This window comes from Amblyomma mixtum, chromosome 6 (assembly GCF_055824585.1).
Source record: "Amblyomma mixtum isolate Tamu chromosome 6, ASM5582458v1, whole genome shotgun sequence".
NCBI classification, from domain to species: domain Eukaryota; kingdom Metazoa; phylum Arthropoda; class Arachnida; order Ixodida; family Ixodidae; genus Amblyomma; species Amblyomma mixtum.
The window spans coordinates 128,513,754-128,531,112 of NC_143017.1; the positions used below are offsets into that span (position 1 = coordinate 128,513,754).

General features: G+C 46.4%; 1 protein-coding gene and 1 pseudogene across 1 annotated transcript; both read right to left on the reverse strand.

Annotated features, from left to right (window-relative positions):
* Positions 1 to 1,729: 1,729 nt before the first annotated feature.
* Positions 1,730 to 4,652, reverse strand: LOC149340367 (uncharacterized; annotated as a pseudogene).
* Positions 4,653 to 12,557: 7,905 nt separating this feature from the next.
* Positions 12,558 to 15,128, reverse strand: LOC149340368 (uncharacterized). Its single transcript, XM_089551109.1, has 2 exons — positions 14,899 to 15,128; positions 12,558 to 13,080 (listed from the first exon to the last, which is right to left on the reverse strand). The coding sequence occupies exons 1-2, from the start codon at positions 15,126 to 15,128 to the stop codon at positions 12,558 to 12,560; spliced, it is 753 nt and encodes a 250-aa protein (XP_089407235.1).
* Between the last annotated feature and the right edge of the window lie 2,231 nt (positions 15,129 to 17,359).

The following is a 17,359-nucleotide window of genomic DNA, read 5'->3' on the forward strand; positions in this document are numbered from 1 at the left end:
ACATAAAAAGCAATGCTTGCTGCGACTGCCGCTTTAGCGCTGCATGAGCGCGCGTGGACGCTTGGAGCGTATGCGCCAGCGCGTGAAGCGTTATTTAACCATTACCATTAACCGTCGTATAGATTAGACTTATGTTCTCGCACTTAAACCATTCACAGAGGGTGAGATGATGCTGTATTTATTTTGCACCCTGCACATCTACTTCTCCCTGCAAATGAGATCAACACAGAGTACCCTAGCCTGTTCATATGCGGCTTCCTAAGCCAGGGGAAAAAAAGAGTGCGCAGCAAAATGGGTTTTAGATGAGAGAAAACAGGAAGGTCTTCATCTCTTCAACGTCCGTTCCATCAATAACACGCTTGGAGGTGATTTCAGCTCATCCTACTAATGGATGAAGGCATGTGCGGTCCCTTACAAAAATATTTGTACAGTCATATAGACTGTTCATACACTTTTGTCTATAAATGCTGACCCGAAAGACGCGGGTTCAATCCCGGCCGTGGCGGTTGAATTTCTTTGGAGGAGAAATTCTAGAGGCCCGTGTTCTGTGCGATGTCAGTGCACGTTAAAGAACCCCAGGTGGTCGAAATTTCCGGAGCCCTCCACTACGGCGTCTCTCATAGCCTTAGTCGCTTTGGGACGTTAAACCCCATAAAACGAAACCAAACTTTTGTCTATAAAGTCTACAGACTTTCTAAATTGACAAATCCTATAGGCTAGTCTATAGGAAAAACAAACCCCATAGACAGCCAATAAATTTATTGCCGTATACTCTTAGCATACTTTCTCGTGGACAGTCTATAGACTGTCAACAGACAAAAGGAAGTATCAATAGGAAGGCAGTAGAATCTATAAGAAGTGTAGAGACAGTAGACCATTTTCATAAGAGGTGCGCGATAACCTTATCATGTAGGAGTCGTAAGGAAGCCCCAACTTAAAACTGCGCTGCCAACAAATTGTCCCCCTCTTGGACACTGCAATCCTTCACAAATTGCCATGTACTTATGAAATAGCAAGTCTGATACTCAGGCTTCTCGCATGTGTAAGCACTAGAAGTCGCCGGCAGACGAAACGCCACGTTCGTCGCAGATGAATTTGAATTCAGAAATAATGTTCAGAAACATTAAGAGGACATTTCAAACAAACAGAAGTTGACCCGCATCGATGGAATACTGTGTTAATAATTTCAAAGAGACCACTCTCACCATAAACAGAGCCTTTATAAACTATATGACGCCAAAAAACGAAGCTGATGTGGCGCCATCACCGACAGATGTCGCAAGTAAAATGTATGCATGGATGTCAATTGTCGGTCGCGCATCCCGGAGTCTATGCTGCACCGCCATTAACTTCAAAACGGTGGCAACCAGTCCATTACGGGAAGGACGCCATGAGCTTCAATAGACTGTGGGGAAGATTTTGAAACCCATTTTTCTTTGCGATAAATGCTACTTTTGCTACCGGACAAACGTCAGCATACCTAGAAGGAACCAAATAAGTAATTTTTGCTGAGTATAATAAGCCCATGGAGTTGTCCGCAGAGTGCATTTAAACGCACGACACAGTAGGGGATTTGGGAATCACCGCTACATTTAAATTTTCGCTCGCACGCAGTGTGTGCTTACGTCATAAAGAGGAAGGTGGAAGTTACTGCACCCTACAGGGTTGCGACTTCCAAGATTTATTCCTCAGAAGCCACTGACAGAAACTGCCCGGTAAATAAGTCGACCTATTCGAGTTGTCCTGATAGAAAACGGCGAAAAACTCGCCGCGTACGGAGTTAAGTTCGCGGCTCTCGTTCTCGCGTCGTGGTGGCCTAGGTCCTGAAGTACTCCACTGTGTCGTCCGTCGAACCGCTGTTTTCCGTCGTCGTGCGGGAGCTTTTCCTCGGCGTTCGGGCGAGTTTCCCGCCGCGCGCATGCGCAGGGGGTAGCGACGCGTCGTGGTCGAGCTGTGCTTGGACCGAGCGTGCATCGTCCGTCGCGGTCACCGTCTCCGCGGGAGCAGTCGTGCTGGACGCGTCGTCCACGGTAGTGGTAGTGCTCTCGCGGAACGCACTCTCTACGGAGCCCGCGACCCAGAGCGTAGCGACAAAGGCCAGAAGCGACACCAGCAGCGCCACCACGGACGCGGCACAGGTGACGAAACTGCACCGGAAGCGGTCCGAGCTGCCGCGTGGCTGGTCTTCCTCGGGGACGTCGCCGTCTTCGTCTTCCCACGAGATGCGGCGCTCTTCTCCGTCCTCACGCCTGCGCAGTGTTTAGCAGGCAAAACGACTGCCATGTATGTGAAGTATTGGCTGTTTGCTGCTGACAGCGACTCTTACGCTCTCTGGTGAGCAACGCCGACAGTTCGTACTTATCAGTCATGCCAATCACAACGTAACGAAACATAAGGTTATTGCGAGATGGCGGTACACCATACTTCAGACGTCTTTTCCTTTGTACTGCCTTGTGCTCGCTCTGCTGTACTGGTGCATTTGGAGTCAATGGCACCCTGCAGAAGCTTCTGTTGCGTAGCTAAATACCGCGAGGCTTCTTGCCCTGCTCCGCGGCGTAACAGTTTTGCTGAGAAATATATATTAAGAGCGCTGTTACATGGACGTTTCCGGTATTACGGGCTAGAAGAACCGCCAAATACTGCTGCCCGAGGCTCATGGTGCCAGAAATTCACAAAGAGCATGGGAACAGGAGGACTCCACGCTGCAGTGGAACGCTTGCAGTATCATGACAGCGCAATTTTTATCAGGCGCGGGGATTAAATTTCTAAAACGCTTATTTTCCCGGTCTAGAAGGGTGTATGTAAATACAAGGTGCTTGTTAACGGCCATCGCTGAGCGTATACAGAGAGAACATCTCAAGCGCGAAGAGTTTTGCGCTTGATTGTTTTTATAATGGCAGGCCTTCTTTCCACATGCTTGTATGGTGATATGGTGCTTTCTAAGCTGGAGTTGATATAACACTTTCATTGAAAGTCCAGTTCATGCTTACTGTTTTTTCACTAGATTATGGCTTTCCTCACTGCCATGGAAATCAGTCGGTCAGACGGGCTGACGGTAAGAATCGAATGGAATCTGATGAAGAATATATCCCAGCTGCTTTACGTTCATACGTGCAGTCCACCCATTGCTCACGAAAAAAATTGACAACACAAGGTATGGTTAGTTGCCCTAGTAAATCGCGCACAGATAAAGGCGACATTAATTGTTCTCGCTATGCACTTGTAAAGAATGTCAGAAAATTAACCCAATTTCCTGCAGTAGCACGTGGCTAGTAAAATTTATGAGCACAAAAAATCCAACGGGCGTGGCATTACGATTTAAACCTGAAGCGACGGTGACAGGCCCACTTTTTTAGCTTGTTTTCTGCGCAAGCAGCATCAGTATCACTCGGTATTGTGTACCTGAAGTGCTAAATGCAAAAAAATTGTGCCTCCAGTTCTGTATAAATAAATAGCAGCGCAAGGAGACAAGGACAAGAAGAGACAACAAGGACGGCGCTGTTGTCTCTTCTTGTCCTTGTCTCCTTGCGCTGCTATTTATTTATTTAAGTCATGTACCAACACGCCCAATTTTCCGCGTTAATCCAGTTCTGTCATTTGCCTGTTGCACAATAGCCTTCAGAGCCGATGCCACTATATTTTCTCTAAAACACTAGTTGAGCAACCACTGCTCTGTTTTCCCGTCGGCTGTTTTTAACACCTCAGCGATTTGTTTCTTGTCTCGCGTTTATTTCTTTCCACCTTCGAGCGAGACATTGGCTCACACGAGCCTGCCAACATCCACGAACAAGCGCGAATTGATGGTAAAAAAATCAGGGGTACAATAAATTATTGATTATGTGCCGTTCGCCTATTGCTGTCACTATTTCCCCAAGGAAAGAGCGAAAAGCCAAAGAGGTTGCATACAAAGAGAGCTTCTACTAAAGCTACAGTACAAAAGGACGAGCAATCAGCTGCGGTGACACCGTTCGATGTGGCCAGAAAAACGCACTGGAGAGAAAAGAAGCATCAGTAAAACGGAAGCTTCAACGAGGTAGCTTCAGTAGCCGCTACTGTCAAGCAGATATTGCCCCAGCTCGAAGTGAAACCGCTGCGAAACACTACTAGATCGCATCACTTTCCTCTGCCTGAGAACACCAATGAAGGAACGTATAATTCTCCTGGACACATAACCGCTACTCTGCGTGTCGCAGGGACAACTCGTCGCGGATCTCAGTGGAATACGCGGATGCTACTTTAAGCAGCCGTGTAACCCCGCAATATCCGGCTGGAAGCACACCCTTGTAGCTTCGGGCGTAGCTTAGGCTACATCCAGACCATTGTCCGCAGCAGCAGAGTTCTCATCCCGTTGCGTTTCCACTGACCGGCTGCCTTTTGTACCCCACATTAGAGCAATACCCCGAGCATACTACTAAAACGAACCTCGCGTTTCTGTCGCCTCCGATGACGAGGATGGAAGGCCTGCGTGTGCGCCTCGTGGGGACTAGCTCGACGACGGGGATCGGAACTGGCGGCTGCTGTGGCTGGTGTCCAGGGACTGCACCATACGGTAGTGGCGGCAGCAGGCCTGCGTAGAAGTGGCGCTTGTACCGGGGGTCGTAGTACACGGCCTGGGGCGAGAGCTCGCCCTGCGGCTTCTTCTGGGGGCCCATGGCTCTTCTTTTTCTTCATCCTCTTCCTCGGCCATGGCTCGTGACCTGTGCTTCGGTGCCACTACTCAACGGCGGTGGCTTGCTCTAGTGCTTCCGATGTAGTGCACTAAAGGATATGTACGGAGTGAGCTTTCAAGACCCGCACTAACAGTCCCAACGTTTTTAAAAACTTTGAACAGTCCAACATACTACCGAACAAAACCTTTCGATATTTCGGAAAAAAAATAGAAAAGCTATCCTGGAAGGATGTCTTAGAAAGTAATGATGTCAACGTAGCTTATGACACGTTTCTTGAAATACTGTAGCCTGTGTACGCAGCTAGCTTTCCTGAAGTGCGTATTAAACAAAAGAGAAAGATTAGGAAGCCTTGGGTCACAGCTGAACTGAAAACAAGAATTTGTTATAAAAATTATCTTTACAATCTCTTTATCAAAACTAAAGATCTAAATAAATATAAAGAGTTTAAAGTCTATCGAAATCGCCTGAATAAGGACTTAGCAATGGCACGTCGTAAACATTTTGCAAATTTTCTGGAATTAAAGCCAGGATCCACAGACATCACATGGAAGAGATTAGCTTCACTATTGAATTATAAGGCATCACAGAATGTGATTGAGAAACTGAATATAGACGGTGCCGAACTAACTGGAAAACCACTTGCAGATGCGTTTAATAAATATCTTGTTATTCTGAAGGTGCAAGATACCGTTCACAACAATCTGGAAAACCTTCCATGGAATAGAGAGACAATTTTTCTGTGCCCAACAAGCGAGGCTGAAGTGCTCACAGTTATAACGAGCCGAAACAACAGTAATGCCAGAGATGTCGATGGTCTTAAAACAAAACCTCTTAAATATGTTGCTGATCTCCTTGCCTCAGTTATAACACATATCTTCAGCCTTGGTCTTAGCCAAGGTGTCTTTCCCCACAAAATGCAGCTTGCGCGTGTAACTGTTGTTCATAAAAAGGGCAACAAGAATGATATGAACAACTATCGGCCTATCTCTATCTTACCTATTTTATCTAAAGCTTTCGAGAAAGTGATATTGTGCCGCTTTAGCAAATTGGAAGAAAAACATAAGATAATAACTAACTCTCAGTATGGCTTTCGGCGAGGTCTAAGTACAGAATTTGCTCTTCTGACACTAAAGGAACATTTAACACATTTCGAGCAAGGTAATTTTATACTTGGAATATTTTTAGACTTTTCCTAAAGCGTTCGACCTCATAAATTATGAAATATTTATTCTGAAATGTCAGCGGTATGGTTTTCGTGGCCAAGCCATACGTTTAATACGATCATACTTAGAACATCGAAAAAAAAAAAGTTAAAATAGCTGACTCGGTCTCTGAACAACTAGAGGTGCGTAGTGGTGTACCGCAGGGCAGTATTTTGGGTCCATTCCTGTTCAACATGTACATAAATGATATTACTAATATTTCCCCCACTGCAAAATTTATTATAGTATATGCCGACGACACGAGCATTTTTTTTTTTTTGCAGGAAAAGATGTTGAAGGATTATGTGACTCCGCACAATCTACACTACATGCTTTAGGGGAATGGACTCAGAAAAACTGCCTGACGATCAATGTGTCCAAAACTAAATGCATTTTGTTCAGGTCTAAGGGGAGAAATATAACAGTAAACAGAAATATAGCCTTAAACTCTATTCCGATTGAAATTGTTCCTACTTTTAAAACCTTAGGAGTTATTTTTCATGAAACTTTATCCTGGGATTATCACATCAACCATCTAGCAGCAAAACTCTCTCAAGTTATAGGTCTTATATATCGCAATCGAAATGTTCTACCCCGAAAGGTTATGCTGGCCATTTATAACACCCTGTTCTCCTCAAGGTTAAACTACTGTCAGTTAGTCTGGGCATCTACAACAAAGGAAAATGTAAAAAAGCTTCATATACTGCAGAAAAGGTTTCTTCGTACAGTAGAAAATGTACATAGTCGCTTTCACACTCATGAAATATTTTTAAAATACAATGTGATGCCTATTATGACAATGTATGACTACCGACTGAGTAAGCTTTATAAACAGGAAGTAAAGAATGGTGGTACATTCTTAAAACAGTTAGCGAATCTACAAAACAACACCCCGAGTCATGCCACCCGTTACAGCGAATACTGGATGGTAAAAACATACCGCACAACATATGGTCATCAAACATTGCAAAATCAGTTGCCGAGGTTATAGAATAAATTGAATAAAGAAAATGTACAATTACAAATATATCCATTTAAAGAAATCAGAAAATACTACATGTCCAAATGATCATGCCTGATTGATGATGATGATGATGATGTCCTCGGGCTGAATGGCACATACCCACGGCGGGGGATTGGCCAGGGTGCATAGCGGATGTCCCTGACAATCCGCAATTACACTTCTTTTTCTGTTTCTTAATACTTGAGTTTGTTTCTACACCCATATCCTTTTCAACTGAATAATTTCTCCTTACACTAAGAGACCATGTTTACCTACCGGATTTTTATTTTTTATATTGTATCTATGCTATTTCCTCCTGACGAGTGAACTGCAATCTTGACTATCTTTTCTTGCCTTACTAGACTACAACCGCCTGTGTATTTTGTTCTTATGAGTTCATAGAATTGATCTGTCATTGTTTCATGCCTTAAGCCACGGTAATTTTATGTTCTATCCATCATGTTGTATGTTCTATTCTATGTTCTTTCTATTCATTTATGCCGTATATCACAGATTTTATGTTGTGTTCTGTATAGAAAATGGAATTTATTTATCAGGGTGTACTGTGAGCTGTACTGTGTACAGCATCTTTTTTTTTGCATATAAGCATTGACACTGTACTGCTGCCAAGTGCATGGGGGCCTGCGGCTCTGTCAAGCTGTCGTTTGTGACAGCTTTTACTGCCGGCCTCCAGTGTCGACCGTGTACCCTACGACACAAATAAAGAGATTATTATTATTATTATTACTATTATTATTATTATTATTATTATTATTATTATTATTATTATTATTATTATTATTATTATTATTATTATTATTATTATTATTATTATTATTATTATTAGTGTAGTGTAGTGTAGTGTAGTGCAGTGCAGTGCTGAGTGCAGTGCAGTGCAGTGCAGTGCAGTGCAGTGCAGTGCAGTGCAGTGTAGTGTAGTGTAGTGTAGTGTATAGTGTTCTGTAGTGTAGTGATGGTTTCCGATTATTAAGTGTGAAAACATGGCCTGTGCAAGAGACGTTTGGAATACTTTTCCCACAGGCGAAGCCCACAAGACTAACCGCAATTCAGCGCATGTAGCTGGACATCTTGAGATCAGGCGGGCATTTTTGATAGCTGTAATTACCCCTTGTTGGGAACTGTCCGCGATAGATGAGTTTTTTTTTTCAACCATCATCACAACCGTCATCGCAACCATCATTATTTTTTAGAGCGCAGCTCTTTGGCGTCCGTTACTGGGTTTCGCGTCGGCGTCGGCCTCGTAACCAGCTCCGCCCCCAATGTCACGCTTTTCAATTGGTCGAAATGCTCGTGACGTCACAGTGCGCGAATTTCAAATGGGGCCAATTGTACTTTGGCTAGTAACCATGCAACCAATCAAAGGGATCGTATAGTGATGCTGCAACTAAGTTGGACTGAGTTTAGTTAATTGCTTAATTAATCAATTAGCCTAATTAATATAGAGGAGAATGAAGAGGTCAGAAGAAAAGAAAAGAAAGACGCGCGCCGCAGCGACAACAGCGTCCGCGGAAGGAGACGCTGCTGAAAAAAACAGATAAGTACGAAGCCGCGTTCCCTCCACCACCACGCACTTCCCCACTCAGTAAGACGTTGCTCGTTTCATATACGTTGTGTCGAACATCCTAGACAGTTCCAACAATTGACAGGTTAATGACAGAACACGATGGATAGAAATACAATAATATAAATATGAAATAGCCTAATTAACCTTTCTAGTTAGACCGCATAAATCAATAAAACCGAGAACGAAATTGGTCGAGTTGGGGAATCGAACCAGGGTCTCCGGAGTGCGATACGAGCACGCTAGCCACTCCGTAATGCCAGCTGAATGGTTTGGAATGAACAAAGGCGCGTCTAGCTAATACGGCGTCTTCGTTCACTCCCATCTTCCCCCTTTCCCTTACGGCGAGGTGCAGGTGTCCACCCAGATATGCGAGAGAGATACATTTCCTTTCCTCAAAAAATAAATTTACCGTCCAGCAAGGCGTACAGCCGAATTGGCGATGGCGTTCTGTGGACTCCCTGGCAGCGTTGCAAGACGCTGTCGCGTTCCACTCTTACAGGCGGAGCTTAACATGTTAACCACACATCAGTAACACACGCAGACAGCCAATGGACGCGTCATTCGCTGGCAGCACTTGATTCATCATTCACAACCACATTCTTAACGTACGCTCCCTTGCCGCACATGCCAAGGACGTACACCACGATCACATTCTGCGCCATTCCTCTGTACTTTGCTTTGCTGAAACCTGGATGGATCCCGAAAAGCCTCGAAATCATAGATTTCCTATACTGCTGTGGTGCTCGCAGAGACCACAACAGAGCGGCGGGAGTCGCTATCTACTTGGGCACAGGTCTCTCTGCAATACCAGTCGAAATGTTTGGCACGTCACATGAAGTTGGCGAACTGTGCGCCGCAAAGTTGCCCAACGGCTTGCTGGTAGTAGCTGCCTACTTCACCCCTACCGCACTCACGAAAGACGTCGTGCACTTCCTGCAACTCGCATTAACCGTCCATCGATCCACACCGATGTTAGTAGTGGGGGACTTTAATGTTGACATAAAGACAAACAGCAATTTCTTAACACTTATGCGGGAGAACATCCCGTTCCTCTCGCTCGTAACGCGTCCCACGGCTGTGACAACCTCGCGAGGCACTTGTATAGATCTCGTCTTTGAGAATCAAGCATTGGTGTACCAAGTCGAACATATATCAGTCTATTTCTCCGACCACAAAGCTTCCTTCATGACTGTCAAGAACTGTTAGTGGAGTCTTTGTTAAAGGAATACGTGTGAAAAATAAAAAAAAAATCTGTGATAGCGCATACATGTGTTGCTCGATTTGTTTGCCTCAATCTATCGAAAAGGTGAAACAGCTTATTTGCTGCGCTCAAATTTCGCATTAGGAAGTAACGTAATCGTCGGTAATTTTTTTTTTTAGACGCAGAAAATTTGCTGCCGCTCGGAGCTGTTTAACGCCGTTTCAGTAACTTCGCCCTGAGGCTGAGCAAAACACTCCGTGGCTCGTTTATATTAAATCACCGCCTGTCTTCCTTCCTTCACATCCAGGCGGAATGAAGCTTACTGGCTGCAAAGCCTGGAGAGGCGAAAGCCTTCCAAATGATCGGACCTACAGCGAGCTGCAAAATGTGGAAGTCGCTTACCCCAGGGGCCATAGGTGCAGAGTGTGGGTCCAGGATCGGATCCCTTCCTGTGGTGCTTGCCTTCCCAGATCTTTGCCAGCTCCGGATGCAAAGACTGAAATGCTGTGCAGTGTCATCACCTCATCGTCGCCCTTTATAAATAAAGATATAAAAGTTCCAGCACAGCCACTGCATACGGGAATCGGAAACTGATGTGTACAGAACCGATCACACTTGTCTACAGCGCTCGAGCGGTGTGCTGGGGAAAAAATGAAGTTAAAATCTTATCGCAGCTGCTTTGCTGGAGGTAAGGCGCTGGTACCTGTGTGGTGCACATGTCTGTTAGGCTTCTCCCCAGAGCAAGTATTATCAATGAAAGTCAATGCCTACTTTAGAATTTAACTTTATTTCCACCGGACGGCACCGCTCGAGCGCTCTAGAGAAGTGCGATCGACTCAGTACGTTGTTTTCTCCAGCTGTTACGGGATGAGAAAAGTTCAGAAACTGAGCGATGGCGTTGTTCAGTAAATCTGCTTCTAGATGACGGTACAGGCTTTTGTTTATAGTGTGCGTATCCCTCGTTAAATAATTTGGCTTTTTAGTTTAGCGTGATGTTGGATGCGTTTCCGTTATGCCACATCAAACACCGTTCCCCGTTTGTTTGAATACAGGAACATGTTCTTTGACGCATATATTTTTTACTTTCTTAAGCCATCGCTTCACGCTGCGTGGCTGTTGGGAACTTTAAGCTGCGGGTCGCCATTCGGAAGTTAGAGCGACCAACGCGCCCGGGCCGGCCCGATAGTCCAGGCCTGAATATTCGTTGTTTCGCTGGGCCTGGGCCGAGCCCGGGCTAGGTTCTTCGATGAAGAGTCGGTGTCGGGCTTTAGATTTCTTATAACAAGGTGAAGACTTTTGGTGTCCTAGCAGCAACACGGACGAAATAGGGCCACGGTGGGGGCTGAGGAAAAAAATACTCAACGCTTATTTAATTTTTTTGTCGTCTGCTTTAGCTGTATTTTTTCGCATACTACATAAATTACTGATAATGTTTTATTTTTGGCCTGCTGCCCGAAACGTTCCTGCACTGAAAGAATTCCGACATTAAAATTTTTTAAGGAAGTTCTTCGTCTAAGCAGAAGGCGAGAACGTTTAACTATCCCGAACAAATCTCTCTCTTGAGTGACCCCAAACCCCGAGCGTAGCGGCAACGACTACAGCGACGTACACTAGCAAGAAAAGACACACGGTACTGGTGGAAGGACGGGACCTGCCAAGTCTTAGTCGGAGTTGTCGCCGTCTTCGCCGCCTTCGCAATCTTCGTTGTCGAGGGAGCTCCATGAGATGTGGCGATCTTCTCGCTCCTCGCGCGTGCAGTAGGATGCCATACAAGATGAATGAGAAGAAGGCTCATAATGCACGCTGACTGTTTAAATATCGACGTGCACCCTGCCACTATTAATCCACCCTTTCACTCTTACAACTTCCCTTCGTTGTCTAAAAATACCTTCTTCATCGCCTTAAGTAAAATGCCGCTCTCCTTGAAAGAGAGCCTAGGAGAGGGCTTTTACGTGTCAGCCATTGAAGGATGTAAGCTATGAAATGACCGGGAATAGTTACGTTCACTGAATTATGAAGCAACAAAGCACTGGAGGCCCGGAGGGTCTCCCCGCACTTCCCACACGTCGCAAATGACGAGAGCAGAGGGAAAGCCTCGGCGACAAAGAAACGCCAGCTTCGGGGCCCCGAAAGAGACGGCACTCGAGCGGCCCCCGGCAGACTTGGACAAAGGTGAAGAGAAGAAAATACCAAGGGCAGGCTTCGTAAGCCGGATGCTATCCGCTGCATGCAACCACATCCTAAAACTTCCTCGCGTCGTTTCCCTTTTCTGTCGCGTCTGTTCTGCAGGGCACAAAAGTCTCCACGAACATAGTGACCCATATTCATAGATTCCCGATCTTCCTGTAGCTGACGAAATCCCTGCATAGAGCTGATGCAGGAAGCGGTTGCTTCCTAAGACAGATTTTCGGGTGCGGATCTCGGAGATCACGCTGCACTGACATTCATTCCAAAACGGTGGCAGCCCGTCCTTTTCGGTAAGGATGTCACAAGTTTGAATCTGCTGGCGGGACGATCTTTAAGTAATTTTCTCTGTGATAACTTGTATTGTATTACTTGTATTGCTAAAAAATGAATAAATAAATAAATAAATAAATAAAAATAAAATAACAAGTCTACTTGCTCCTGACGAAGCGTCAATAAATATACGCAAAAATAGCCAAAAAACCAATTGTTACCGAGAACAATAATTGTGTGGACTGTTCCTCAGTGTCTATTTATGGACGTATGTTGCTCAGTAGGGCATGAGTGGACCACAGCTGCTTCAACTTTTCGATCGGACACAGCCTCCGATTACATTACAAAAAGAAATCGGAAGTTACTGTACTCAATATGGTTGCGAATTCCCTAGAACTATTCATTAGAAGCCACTGACAGAGACCACCTGCTAAGTAAGTCAACTTATTCGAGTTGTCCTTTTATAGGTACGGCGAACAACTCGCCGCGTACGGAGGAAAGTTCGCGGCGCACGTTTCCGCGTCGTTGTGGTCTTCGTCCTGGCGTACTCCTCCGTGTCGTCGGCCGAGTCGTCGTTCTTCATCGTGCACGAAGTGTTCCTTGGCGTTCGAGCGAGTTTCGCGTCGTGCGCAAGCGCTGGGGGTGGCGGCACGCCGTTCTCGAGCTGGGCGTGGGCTCGGCGTGCATAGTTAGTCGCGGTCACGGTCTCTGCGAGAGCAGTCGTGCTGGACGCGTCGTCCACAGTAGTGGTAGTGCTCTCGCGGAACGCGCGCTCCACGGAGCCCGCGACCCACAGCGTAGCGACAAAGGCCAGAAGCGACACCAGCAGCGCCAGCATGGACGCGGCGCAGCTGACGAAACTGCACCGGAAGCGGTCCGAGCTGCTGCGTGGCTGGTCTTCGTCGGTGACGTCGGCATCGTCGTCCTCCCACGAGATGCGGCGCTCTTCTCCGTCCTCACGCCTGCGCAGTGTTTAGCAGGCAAAACGATTGTCATGTAGGCGATATATTGGGGTGTTAGCTCAACTCTTAGGCGCTCTGTTGAGCAACGCCGACAGTTCGTAAGAACCGTTGTGCCAATCACAACGTAACGAAACATAAGGTTTCAGCAACAAGGCGACGTACTGCTTCAGTCGTCTTGTTCTTGCTACTTGCTTTTGGTCGCTGTGGTACTGAGTGTCTTTGCATCTAATGACATCCCATAGAAACTTTTGTCGCGTAACTAAATACTCCGACGCTTCCTGCCTGCCTTGGAGCTCCCACGAGAGCGACCACTCACAGTCTACAAGACAAGGCCCAGCTGGATAACGTGACCACACAAGCATAAAGAATGGATAGCCCCTCTCCCAAGCCCTACGAAATAACGTTTTCACGGGCCAGCAGGTCGCGAGATTAGCTTCCAATGTGAAGGCCTACCGGAGCGTAATAGTGTCAGCAAAGTATTATATCGCCACCGAGTATATCCGCGTTTACCTGTATGCCGAAAAAGGATTTGCAGTTTTCACACGAACGCTCTGCGAATGCGTGCCTCTCCTCCTCTACCGTATCCAATGACTCTACCTCTGCCTTCTCCCGCGCTCCACTGCGATCAAAAGCAGCTTTACCACGCACACATGCCATTACGAAAGCGCATTTGACACCTAGCGGAACCGGATCGCTACAGCGACGTTCCCGTGCGTGTGTTCTCAGTCAGTTTTCTGTTAAGCCACGGCCGTGCTCGAGGGGAGCGCGAGCGCTGCCACTGCCTACGACCAGCTGCGGTGTAGAAGACAAATATCCAAGCCTGCAGAAGGGGGTGCGACATCGGAAGAATGGAATTTGTTGCGCCGCCGAGCGTGAGTCATGAGAAATATTGGCAACCATAAGCGGGTATTGTATCGTACAATACACAAGGGAAGAGCCAACGCAGGAAACGTCCTTAGAGGAAGCCGTTCTGTAATGTTCTGTTCCATAAGAATATAAAACGGCTCACTCTGAGGACGTTTCTTGCGTTTCCTCTTTCCTTCTAACCTTATGATACAACAGGCACTTTCGAGAATGTCTCTGCCGTAATCGCGTTGTGCGTAGGGGGACTGCAGATAGATGCACGCAAAGGGACGAAGCTGGGGTTTCGCCCAGCTATACTGTCGTTTTCAAAGGGAGAAGTGAAAAGGCAGAGGCTACATACGAAGAGATCTTATACGAAAAAGCATCGTACACAATGGCAAGCACTCAGCTACGAAGGTAAGGTTTGATTCGATAAGAAAAACACACCTCAGGAAAAAAAGATCATCAGTATCATGAGTGCTTCAACGAGATAACTTCAGTAGCCACTGCAGTCGCGACCTCAGCCCAACGCACTCAGAAGAAAAGTAAAGAAAAATGACTTACAAGTCATTTTTCTTCTTGTACAAGTACAAGCACGGACTGCGTTAGCTCGAAATGCAACCTCCGTGAAACACTAGATCGCATCACTTTCCTCTTCTTTGAGGGTGCCAGTAAAGATGTCACTCCCCTTGGCCGGCAAACGACGACCGAGAAATATAACTGCTCTTTCTGCGTGTGGCGGAGACTACTCAGTGCGGATCTGAAAGCCGGACGCGGTTGCTTTCTTGAGCAGGCGTTTAACCGCACGAGTTCCGACTGTAATAGCACCTTCATATAGCCTCGGTTATCGCTAAACAACCTGCACACATTTATCCGCAATCGAACAGTTCTTATCCCGTCGCGTTTCCACTGGTCGGCTACCTTCTGGACCTCGCATTAGAGCAATTCTCCGAGCGCGCATACGCGAATACGGACCTCGCGTTTCGGTCGCCTCCAGTGACGAGTATTGAAGGCCTGCGGGTGCGCCTCGTGGGGACTAGCTCGACGCTAGGGATCGGAACTGGCGGCTGCTGCGGTTGGAGTCCAGGGACGGCACCGGCCGGCAGCGGCGGCAACAGACCCGCGTAGAAGCTGCGCTTGTACCGGGGGTCGTAGTACACGGCCTGGGGGGAGAGCTCGTCCCGCTTCTTCCTCCGGGGGCCCATGGCTCTTCTTGTTCTTCGTCCTCTTCCTCGGCCACGGCTCGTGACTTGTTCCCGTGTCGCTATTGTTGTTGTTGTTGTCCTCTGTTAGAGTGGCACACACCCACATTGGGGGATTGGCCAAGGTGCCTTGTAAAGTCAAACAGTTGTGAAACACTGACTGATTTAAGGTAGCCGAGGCTGAATTTTGTGCGCAAAAAAATATTTGTGAATCATAGCTAACGAAGGAGTCTCCCTGACGCAATGATGAAATATACAGATAATCGCACACTTGTTTTAGGACATATACCCTGGCGCTTGCCCCAGAGGAGAGAGGAACCGTAATAGAAAGATGAAGCCGTAATGGAGCGAAGGGAACCGGCAGATAGGCTTTTCGCAGAAAAGTGAACCACCGACAGGAGAGGAGAAAGTGATCTAATGTTTCAATTTCATCACATGCTTCACATAGGTTCGACAGAGAGAACCCGATCGGAACAAGTAAAGATTTAGTCGCGGAATCTGCATGCTCCGCAAGAGGGCCATAGGCGCCTCGCATGGCCGTGAACTACATAAGCGCATACTCCAAGGGAATGTCAAATGCCGCTTTCAAAGGTGATGGCTTGCGGTAGTGCTTCACTTCTTTCATGTTTTCTGATTATTGATTTTCAAAGCGAAGCCTGTACAGGAGAGGTCTGAAATGCTTTTCCCGCAGGCGAAGCCCAGAAGACAAACCGCATTTCAGCGTCTGTTGCTTTCACACATAATACCTTCAATCATTACCACACATGGCGGCAACAGCCGAAGCAGCTGGTACAGATGGAATCACTCCTAAAATACTCAAAGCCGGTTCTTTCACAGCATCTCAATAATTTTCTGCGAAACACTCGAAAGCGGCATACCCCCTAAAGATTGGAAACGATGATGATGAATATGTATTTCTAAGGCGCAAGGGCATCTGTGGCCAAAGAGCGCCACGGCACAAGGTTTTTTTCGTATTCTCAAGGTGGGGTCAAAGACTCATTACCCAAGCATTTCACCCTAAAGAAAGCGAGCACCAGGCAGGGGAAACCTTGTACCCATTGTATCACTGGTGGGTACTCGACGGCACTGGGGATCGAACCCCACACCTCACGCATGAGAGGCGGACGCTCAAACGACTAACTAGGCCACCGCTGCGGTAGAAGATTGGGAATAAGTGTATTTAATACCAGTTTCTAAAGCGGTTCCAAATCCTCTGTAACCAACTATAAGCTAATAGACTCACTTTGTAATCTATGCTATAAAGTGTCTGAGCGCATACTCTATAGCATTATAATTAGGCACTTAGAAGGAAGCAGTTTCTTTTTTTACAGATCAGCCTGGTTTCCGCAAAGGGATGTCCTGCACCACCCAGCTGGTTGAACTTTTGCATGAGCTTGCGGACACTACTGAAAACAAGTTACGTGCCGATAGTATTCTCGACTATCGCAAAGAATTTGATTCCGTCTCACAAGAACCACTAAACATTTTATGAGAACTCAAACTGAATATTAAAGTAATGAAAGTAATTGAAGATTACCTGAGCGAGAGAATATAAGTCGTAGTAACTGGAGGTAAAATTCTATATTTGTTCAAATCCTTTCGGGAGTGCCCAAGACTGGGTTCTGAGACCGCTGGTCATTTTAATCTATAAAATGATAACGCTTAAATATTCCGCAGAAATGACTATTTGCAGATGACTGCGTTATTTACCGATCAGTTCGTAATCATCAGGTCGATGCACCTCAGGAGGACCTGAAGATCATAGCCTCCTGATGCCAAACCTGGCAACTTCGCCTGAATTCCAATAAATGTTACTAGGTAACATTTACGAAATCTAATATCACTAATGAACCTTCCCACAAAATAGGCGATACCCTTCTCAGTAGCGCAAATGAATTTAAATATTTAGGTATTCTACTACCTTTTCAAACCACGCTGATAAAACCGTCAAAAAGGCCGGTAAAACGCTTAGCCTACTTATACAAATCCATTGGGCTGCCCCTCAAGTTCTAAAGGATACAGCGTACTGGTAAGGCCACAATTAGAATATGCGGTCAAGGTGTGGGAATCGCACCAGCGGTACCTGATCGACAACTTATATGCAATGCAAAGCCTCGAAGCCATGTTTATATTATTAATATTTGCCATGTTTATATTATGCGGGCTGGCAGCAGGCCCAGGTAGAAGTTGCGCTTGTACAGGTGGTAGTAGCACACAGCCATGGGACCCTATTT

Excerpts from the sequence above, each read along its gene's own strand:
- LOC149340368 (XM_089551109.1), bottom strand. The coding sequence starts at position 15,128 with ATGGGCCCCCGGAGGAAGAAGCGGGACGAGCTCTCCCCCCAGGCCGTG. Across the intron at positions 13,081-14,898 it reads GGAGGCGACCGAAACGCGAG|GCGTGAGGACGGAGAAGAGC; the intron begins GTCCGTATTCGC and ends AACACTGCGCAG.